Source organism: Humulus lupulus, chromosome 8, assembly GCF_963169125.1.
Source record: "Humulus lupulus chromosome 8, drHumLupu1.1, whole genome shotgun sequence".
Lineage (NCBI taxonomy): Eukaryota > Viridiplantae > Streptophyta > Magnoliopsida > Rosales > Cannabaceae > Humulus > Humulus lupulus.
In genome coordinates, this window is record NC_084800.1 from 33,527,861 (window position 1) to 33,538,102 (window position 10,242).

At 32.2% G+C, this 10,242-nt stretch overlaps 1 protein-coding gene across 5 annotated transcripts; it reads right to left on the bottom strand.

Moving 5' to 3' along the window:
• Positions 1 to 398: 398 nt before the first annotated feature.
• On the bottom strand, positions 399 to 6,261 carry LOC133796717 (uncharacterized). 5 transcript variants are annotated; one of them, XM_062234362.1, is made up of 8 exons: positions 6,000 to 6,261; positions 4,964 to 5,279; positions 4,466 to 4,676; positions 4,151 to 4,221; positions 2,413 to 4,075; positions 2,180 to 2,310; positions 1,772 to 1,958; positions 399 to 1,659 (listed from the first exon to the last, which is right to left on the bottom strand). In XM_062234362.1, the coding sequence occupies exons 3-8, from the start codon at positions 4,614 to 4,616 to the stop codon at positions 1,073 to 1,075; spliced, it is 2,790 nt and encodes a 929-aa protein (XP_062090346.1). In that variant the 5' UTR covers positions 4,617 to 4,676; positions 4,964 to 5,279; positions 6,000 to 6,261; the 3' UTR covers positions 399 to 1,072. The 5 variants fall into 5 exon arrangements, with proteins under 5 accessions (XP_062090346.1, XP_062090345.1, XP_062090343.1 ...); XM_062234361.1 differs by having other exon boundaries at positions 4,964 to 5,311; XM_062234359.1 differs by lacking the exon at positions 6,000 to 6,261 and adding an exon at positions 5,651 to 5,972.
• Between the last annotated feature and the right edge of the window lie 3,981 nt (positions 6,262 to 10,242).

Here is a 10,242-nt window from a genome sequence, read left to right on the forward strand (position 1 = left end):
CTTCTTCAGAGGTTAAATACTTACCTTGACAAGGCTTGACATTGTGGATGTGATCTTAAAAAAAAATTCTTGATCATTCAGAGAAGGGTGCTGATCACTCTATTTATGCTAATTTTGTAAAGATTTGTCTGATTATGGACTTGTTGATTTGGGTGAGAATGCTCAAGAGTTAGCTTATGATATTAAATGTTTGTTTAGTGTAGTTGGGAATGGCCTCACTTCTTCAATATTACTTGACTTTTGTAATTTCTGATTTTTTGGATAAGATTTCATCTTTTATAACCAAAAAGAAAATTGACAGAAGAAAGTAGTTACTTGTAATTATTTTTAACAGATAATAAATATTTTGAGTTATGGATGTTGAACAAGTAACTATAGAAGCTTAATACATAAAAAGATTATTAAATGGAAGTGCATTAAAATTATTTTATTTTCTCTTTATTACATTTCCTAGTAACAATTCACACAATCCCGGATAAACGAGCTTTGCAAAACACAAAACCAGAAAAGGCACAAGAACTAAACACAAAGAAGAAAGAATCAATCAAACAAAATAAACACACCCTCAACTAACACATGAACACTGCAAAACTCTACAAAATCTACATAGCTAGCTGCCTCACCGATCAAATTAGACAGTCGACACCATTAACCATTGTTATCCTAAAGAAAAAAGCATTGTTTATGTTGATGAAAGGAACACTGTGGAACTGGATTTTCTGACCCTCCTTCCCATGAAGGATATATAGGTTGATAAACACAACACCTAGAAATGCCCATGACCCCTTATTCTTTGATACGGCAGATTCTGTACAGATTGATTCATTACACGAAGTTAGAAGAAAAGCTTAGATAAACGATATCCAGGATGTTTCAAGTAGCAACACAAGGCCTTCTCTTCTTATCAGATCAAATTAGTTGTCCATCCCCCCAATGAACAAAATAGAATGGCATTGTGACGCAATGTGGGTCAGTTTCAGACTTCGAGTATGAACAAAATGCTAGTTGTCTTCTACAAGTCGACAGTTCTTGCGTTTTCCCCCAACTCTGGAAGCAAACCATGTTCGCTTTCTCAACTTTCATTTACACAACTAAATATGGTGTCTTCCACTAAGTCTTCAAGAATGGTTTCGCCCAGATCAAAACCAATGGTTTCAGCATCAAACCGAGTGTCCAACCATGTTCCGGTTCTTGCCATATCTTTTCTGATAATCTGGTCCAGACTATGAGGCAAAGGCAGTTGAAGAAGATGCCAATAAACTCCTTTAGAAACCACAAGAATAACATTTGTCATGTCTGGGATTGGGCATACACTAGGTTTAACAAATGATAGCCAAGGAGAGGAACCAAAATAGTATTGACAAACTTCCACAAGGACCTCGTTCATACAGTCAAAGAGAAGCTTCTGATCACAGCAGAGTTTGTTGGAGAAAAACTCAACCTCATCAACCAATGATGGTTCAAGTAGTTGGTCTGAGGAAAGCAACTTTATACATATTTCATCCCAGTCCAAGCCAGATGCTTGCATCAAAGCTTTTGCATAGGCACATATTGACTCCTTGTCTTCCAATAATCTTTTTCCACTGCGAGCTTCATCAGCAGCAGGTGGAGAACCAGGATCTTCAAATTCAATTCGTAGAGGTTGTATTGTTGAGTTGACTGAAGTATAGTGAATGAATTGACATTAGTCAATAAGGATTGAACAACAGGAAAATCAAAGGAGAAAATGAAGGATGCAAAGAAAATAATTAATGAGGGTATGAATGCTTACCAGGTTGAGATATGGAGTTTGCAGGGCTAATATCATCCTCCCCAAATAGAGGCTCAAGAACTGAAACAGGACTTGGCCTCTCTGGTATATCGATAGAACTTTCTGAATCTGCAACCTTTCTGGAAGCGAAAGACCTGGAAGGGGACCCAGGTGGAGAAGATTGGGGTTGGATCTCTTCATGTAAATCCTAATTAATAGACATAAATGTTGATTAGGACAAAAAATATTTTATACACAGATTCTGGACTAGTGAACCAGCCCATTGTATAGTGTTTATGCTGAACTTCATTCATATTCATCTAGATAAATCTACACTGAAATTAATATACAGGAAAACGGAACACCTGATATGATGACAATAAGTTTTATTTGCACCAAAAGTAAACAAGTGAATAAATATAATAATACCAGTTTCAAGCAAAGAGAATCGCAGGTGACAGGAACATCACCACTCTGGTTATCCCTTGCAGTGGAAGAACTACATGGTTCACAGGGACCATCTGAAGTAATGCTAATTTCCTTTACAAACTCTGAATCACCTACAAAAATTTTGTGTCAGACTTAACTTGATTTCTTTTTTAACTGAACGAGATGATTTCTAAAAGATTTTTGTATTAATGTTCAGATGGTCGTGCTATTACCTTCACAACTGATATTCTCTTTAATGGAAATAACTGCTTCTTCTACTTCAATTTCATGAGCAATATCATCAGACATACCAGTGTTTGAGTTAGGAGAAACTACTTTATGATCAAGGCTGCTGCCAGCAACAGGTGAATTACTCTCTAAATTTTCTGCTTCCCTACCTAGAGGACTGACATTGTTTTCTGGTTTGGAAGAGCATCTGTTCTCATTGATCATTTGATATTTGTCTTGGGAAGAAAATCTCATTTGTGCAGTCACAAAGCTATTCTCCCAGTCCTTTCTAGGGCTACCATTAGGAGAAACACTGTACTCGGGAAGAGAAAGAATCCTCCCCAGGGTCTTAGGATTCTGCCGGTTTGATAAGTCTGCACCATCTCCATTGCTAAGCAACTCAGAGAGATGTTTCTTGGCCTCGACATAGATACTAGACATCCTTTCACTGGGAAAAGCATCAGTTTCGTGTTTACTTATTTCACTCATTTTATTAACCTTGTCCACTTTCCTGGGACCACTGGAAGGTTTAGCAATTCTTTCAATATAGAAATGATCTTTAGTAGGAGAATTTCTTCCCACATTTCCCTTCCCAACTCCCTTTTCACTATTTCCCTTAGACTGATGAGCGGTGGAAGAACTACTTGAAATTCCAGTTCCTGGTATTTCTTGTTGTTTTCGCATAGCATGCTTAAATTTTCTTTTAATTTCAGAAAGAAAAAAGTGGGATCCAATTCTATCACTTGGTTCTTTACTTCTGACAATATCATGATACTCTTTGGATTGGCCGAGGCTACTTTCATCTTTAGAATTTCTCAAACCCGTTGGCCCAGGCTTTAAAATGACAATTTTACTCAAAATGTCAGGGTGTTCATTTTCCTCCAACTGGTTTCTTTCCTGAGACTTGGTCTTCCTCCTGAAAAAGGAGCGATGTTTATTATTGACAACATCTTCAGATTTTGTTGAATTGACAAGCTTCTGTTCTGAGAAGTCGGATCCTCCAATGGGCTTGCATTCTGCATCTTTCTCCACTTGAGAGTCCTGCAAGCTTTGAACATACTTGACTAACAAAGATTGTGGATCTTGTAAGAGCTTCATAAACAATTCCTCATCTGAGCTTGTGAGCTGTAGTTTATCCATGAGTTCTCTGAATTGGAGATGGATCTTCTGGTCTTCCTTGAGATGTTTCCCATCGGTAAACTTCTGAATTATGAACTCCTTAATTACGCCGTTCAATTTCTCTTCAAAATCAGAATGCCTGTCGGTTGATAGCTCAGGAGCTTCACCATTCAGACCATCCTTAGTGCAACTAACACTTTTTTGGTGAATCCGGCGAGAGAACTCTTCCATTATCTCATCTATAGCTAGATCTTTCATAGGTTGTTGGTAAGCATTATGTTTACAAGAGCACTCAGATTGCACATTTTGAGCGACATTCAGATTTTGGGTGTCCATATCACGGCTTTTCTTGCGAGTCTTCTTTATCCTCTTATGGTCCGTCCTTACATCACCTTCATAAGCAGAATCTGAATACTTAGGTTCCACTGCAGTATCCCTAGTCTCTTTCTTCAAGCCCTGCTCGTTAACCATCTCTTCTTCTATGAGTTTCTTGACACTAGGCTTAACTGTATCAGATGTTAAAGTTGCTGCTGTCCTTCTTTCACCATCCTGAAATAAGGATCAATTTCTATATCAATAAGTCTTTATACAATATATTACAACTGTAGCAAACACTTTACTTACTGCATTGGTGCCTTGACAATGCTCTTCCAAGTTACCCAATAATTCAAACTTATTCTTTGTAATCCCAGTTCCTGCAGTAGTGGAGAAAAAGAAAGAAAACTTCAGCAGCTACTCAGAAAATGGTTTTTCCAGTAAAACAAAATGTGAATTCCCTACTCAATACACCAGAAATGAAATTAATCATTACTTCTAAATCCAGTGAAGTCAAAAAGAAGGGGGAAAAAAAGCCTTTAGCTTGTAGGAATGCCATTTCTTCATTCCAAACATGCTTTATCTATAAGCACATGTTAACTAGAAATGGGACATAGTTCTTACCAATAGCATGCTTGCTTCCATGCCTCCTATCGGTAATCAACTTACGAGTAGAGCGGCCATGGCGGAAGTCAAATATACTAATAAAACCCCACATACACCCTGACTGATCTTTCTCATACCGCACCGCGCGTCTCTGAGACCTCTTAGCCATATCAAATCAACGATTTTCTTTCCCTTAAAAAGATTTATATGCCTCCTTCCCAATCTCTCGCTGCATCAGAAAAACCAACACAAGTACAGAAATCAACAAAATTGGGTCAATAGGATTCAGATCATGGGGGTAATCTCTAATCTATTAGCTCGTATTAACTCCCATGCTTTCATTTTTTTGAATTGTTTTTGGATGAATATTTAGTAGGACCACAAAGAAAAAGAATGCTTTCTCGAGAAACCAAAAAAACATGTAAAATTTCAGCTAATAGTGTTGGAAAAAACAAGAGGGAATAGTGGATGGAAAGAGTACCAATCATAAAAATAAAATATAAATGTTAGAAGTACCTTAGATAGAGTCGAAATTCGTTAAGCTCGAAAAGAATAATGCTGCTGGAGAAATCTAGTGCAGATTAGTCCAGAGATTCCAGTTTCAAAATCTAAAGCTTTGTAACAGAGTGAAGTTCAGGGCACCAAAACTTTCCTTGGATGTCAAGATATTATAGCCTTCGTTTTTTGAGAAAAGCTTTAAACAGGTAATAAAAAATTCTTCGCAAAAAGCTCTCATGTGGAGAAGTGCTCTTCTTCCCTCCAAAGAAAGAACCAGCCCAGATAGTTAAACCTCTCCAACTTTCAGAATCGGAAACTTGGTAAGGCTGTCAATCTTCAAGAACAAAACCAGTAACTAATAAGCTCCTGCTAAAGAATTATGATCAAAAGCTAGTGAGAAGCAAAAATATAAAAGTTTGCCTTCTAAACACAACCCAATTCCCATAACCACAAATCAAATCCAAAGTTCATAATTTCTGTACACTTGAATCAATAATTCGGGTGATTCAAGGAATCAGTTTTGATTCAAAAACCATTTCCAAAGGTCAATGCTGCCAGCCAATTAAATAGAACAAAGCATGCATATTGAGGTATTTGACTCTCCACGATGTAGCATCATGGATCCTTGAAAATGACTCATTACATCACAACACCCCCCCAAAAAAAACCCAATTAACACAAGAGAAAGCCTTTCTAAAACTCTACCTTCAACAATGTCAAGGTTTCAGCACCGCACTATTAAAAATAATTTTCTGACAAAAGGGTCCAAAATATCACACTTTTTTAGCAAAACCCAGATCAAATTTACACCAAATTCAACTTAAACACATGCTTAGAAACAAAAACTATCTTTTTCTTTTTTCAGTGGGTAATGGGGTATCTTTTCTTGACAACCAAAAAGAGAGAGGCCAAAATGCTTATCCAGCGCCGACCCACTAATTGTTTTTTACTCAGAAATTCTCATAGAGGCGGGCAGCCATAAAAGACTGAGGAAAGTGGAGAAGAATAGAAGAGAGAGAAAGAAGAGTGAGAAAGTAAAAGAGGAGAGCTTTACAATGTTGTTGTTGTTGGGTGACAGTAGAATACGCCAGTTGGGGTAAAATCAATGGGGTCCATTGAGAGAGCTTTATATGGAAGAAAAGTCAGGTGTGTCTCCTCCATTTTTCTCCTCTACAGTTTCCACCTTCAACCATCATCAAACTCACCACTCCGCTTCTCTCTCCTCTCTCTCTCTTTCTCTCTCTAGCTTTGCAGGTATTACCGGTAGAAAAAAGCGTATTTAGGTTGACGTGTGTGTGTACTATAGCTATAGTTAGAGAAATTTTCTGAGTTGAGCTTATCAGATTTTTTTTGTTTTTGTTTTTCAAATTTGGATCATGACATGAGTAATATACGTGTCTAATAAAAAATAATGAAAAGGGGTAGAAGAATAATTAAGATGAAAAAGAGGGACGAATATGATACTTGGACTTTGGGTATGATCACTCTAAAATCTAATTCCTTCCTTTTATTCTACTATTTTTAATATTCTTTTCCATTTTTAGATAATATATAGCCACCAAATACAAATTATTTAAAAAATAGTTTTTTCCACTTTTCCTAACTTAATTTCTATACATTTAATATAGTGAGTCTTAAAAAAAAGGCGTTTATCTAAAATAAACCACCTAACACTAGAAGAAAATTAAGCACAGCTGCCATGCTTTTTTTCTTCTTTTTTTTTGGGTTGGGGAGATCGATGGATCATTATTAACTTATTAGGTCAGTTTAGTTAGTATAATAAAATATACATTTATGATTATATATCTATAAAGGATTCTCTTCCATATCATATACTTCCAAGTATTGGTAACACATCAAGTAATGGTCTCTTTCACAATATTTATATGTGTGTAAATATGCATAAATTTTTCTTAATTGAAAGAATGTCATTCACTCCAAAAAAAATATATATATTGTTAGTGCACTATTTTATCCAAACATAATCATGTGGGTTTTCTTTTGGATTTAATAAAAGGGAAATGTCTTTAAGTGTTTTTCACAAATATCCGATTGGCCGCTGTATTTTATTAAATAACAATTTAGATTTTGTATTTCATAAAATTGATCAAAATAGTATTTTATACCAAATTTTGGTTAAAAAAATTTCAAATATATTATTTTATTCTCAACTCTTCGACCACTTTCTTCACTTCTTTGAACTCATCGCATTACTAACGACCCGAGAATTGATCTTATAATTGAAAATATTTTTGATCAAAATTAGGTCTAGAGTATTATTTTGATACATTTTGTAAAACACAAAATCTGAATTGTAATTTAACAAAACACAAAAAAAATTGTATTCAGAAAAAATACATAGACGAAAATAATATTTTTCCTTAATACAAAAATAAAAAACACAACAAACAAATTTCATATGTGTACAAATACATTATATATATTCGAATTTGTGTACACGTTTATGATTATTATAGTTATATAGTAGGTAGGAGGACGCGTTACACTGAAGGAGATATGATTTGGGGCACTTTTTTTATTTTTATTTTTTATAAATAGATATTAATTAATATAAAAAGCATAGAGATTAATTTTAAGCCACTTTGCCATTATTCTTTGATCTTTTTTTTTTTCTTTTCAAAACCATTATAATTTATAATGATGGCTAGTGTTTTGAATAAAAACCCGCTTCTTAGCTTAATGTAGACTAAAGAAAGCATTGCAAAAGTGTTAGTGGGAGGGCTCAACTTAATTTTTGTTGCTTCTTTTTTTTCTTTGTTTGTTTGTTTGTTTTTAGTTTATACAAGTATGTTGCTTCCTTTTTCTGACACACTCAAAGTTATATATATATATGTGCGTGTGTGTGCATATGCTGGTTAGATGAAAAATTAAGGGCTGTCATTATATCAACTTCAACTTTAGAATAATTTGAATTTTGACTACTAAAGAACAAATGTACCATCAAGTTTTATGAGCAAATTAAAGTATGCTTTAAACTTTAGACTTAAATAATAAAAAATGAAATAAAAAAGAGTATAATTAGAATACAATATATAAATCTTCACTAGAATTGACATTAAAAAAATGTAATCAACTCATTAAAAATATTTAAATAATATGATGATTATATCATCGATTATATTATATATCTTATTAAACAATAATCATAAAATTTAATACCCGTATAATTTTAAGTTTCTGATTTATTTTGTTTAAGAGTCTAAACCAATCTAGTGGTAACAACCTACAATGTTTACTTAGTACAGTTTTTTTTTTATAAAAAAAAATAGTTGATTCCTTTTTATTTTTTTAGGTTTGTTTACTAGAAAACAACAACTGATTAAATTGGTGAATATTCTTGATATCAAACTCAAAAACTTAAAATAATTCCTCAAACATTGTTTTTTATTCTTTACTACTAGAAAGTCCAACAAAAAGTCCAAAGATCCCTTTAAATTGAGCACTTGAATATTTGGTAAGTACCATTCCATTTTGTCACATTACAATATGATAAATCTAGTGCAGAAATTGGCACTGAATTTTTCATATTCCCATAGTAAAAACAAAAAGGTAATTTTTGTATGGGAAATGTATAAATTTACAATTTAAAAAATTACTTTACATGCATTTTTAGGTACTTAAATGTTTTGTCATAGTGCATGTGAGAGGAGCAGTTGGGCCTAAATGAAGTTTAGTTCGGGTGATGGAACACCAAATCAGTGGGCCCACATACCACCAATTACTTGTCTAATCCTAAGGCCCATATATAAGACAACCAGCTAATAAAGTAATAATGTCTCCATATGTTTTTGGTTACTATTCCCAATGTGGGGAAAGCAAGCTATAATATCAATAATAATAATTCTAAGTGATTATTATTGGAAAAATTACATGTCCCACTGTAATTTAAAAAAAAATTCGTTTTATACGGTATATTACATTAATTACAAAAATACGGATGTCCCCAACCGTATATATGTTGGCCCTTCTTTTCTTTGTGCGGTTGATGCATAATTTCAAACTAAATTATATTTATGTATTTATATCCATTAGCTTTGACTATAAGAGATAATATATATAAAAATTATTTTCTTTCACTCATCTCTTTTTAATTTTTTTTTTGTTGCTTTTTTGTCTCCATTCTTAATGAGAATTCAGGTGTACCAAATAATATAATAATACTACCTTCAATACAGTAGATTGATTTATTTTTATTTAAAATGAATATATTTATTAATATTAAAATAAATATTTATACAATTACTCAAAATAAATAAATATTTATACAAGTTAATATCGAATTAATTGAAATTAAACTTAAATTTATAAATCTTTGTAACAATCATGTTAAATCAATTTATAAATATTTATGTAAATGATAGTTACAAAAATAAATTTTTTGGTTGTGAAATTAGTTTTGTAAGCTGTTGTTATAAAAATGTAAAACTTGTTTAAAAAAATATTGTATCTCACCATTATATATATATATATTTAATAAAGTGTTTTTAGAAATAATGAATATCTTAAATTTATATTTTTAAGTTATATAGCATAAATATGAAGGTTCTTGTAATTTTTTGGTACAATATTGTAACAATATGGAAAAGTATAATATTTTTATGTATATTTTGGTTATAATTTCTTAACTATAAAATATTTTCGTAAATGTTAGTTACAATTAAAAAAATATATATATGTTACTTGTTTAATGCAATTTAACATTTTAACTTAGTTTTATATATTTTTGTATGTTATACGTTAACTAAATTCACAACTTACTTTTAAAAATATTAGTCACAAATATAAAAAATTTCAGTTATGTAAACCATTGTTACAAAAAAAAAAAAAAAAATAGCGACGAATTATTTTGTAAATATTGTCTACAAAAATGTAAAACTTGTTTACAAATATGTAAAACTTAGTTATATATTAGTAAATGTTGTTTACAAAAATATTTTTATGTTGCTGGTTTACGTATCTGTAACACATGTTTACGAATTTGTAACGACTATTAACAAAAAAAGTTATATTTCACTGTTACTCCGTATTTACGCTTTTGCCACTCCGTGTTTTTCATAAAAGTTCCGTATTTTTGTAATCTACCGTATTTTTCATATATTTTTTAAATGTTAATGTATTTTTGTAAATTTCCCATTATTATTAAAGTCGAATATGAAAAAATAGACGAGAAGCTATTTTTTTTTTAATTCATGCATTTTGTCTCCCTTTCTATAAACTATCAAAATCTCATCTTAGTATTCATGTACTTACACCACGAGACTCAACTTTTTTTTTCT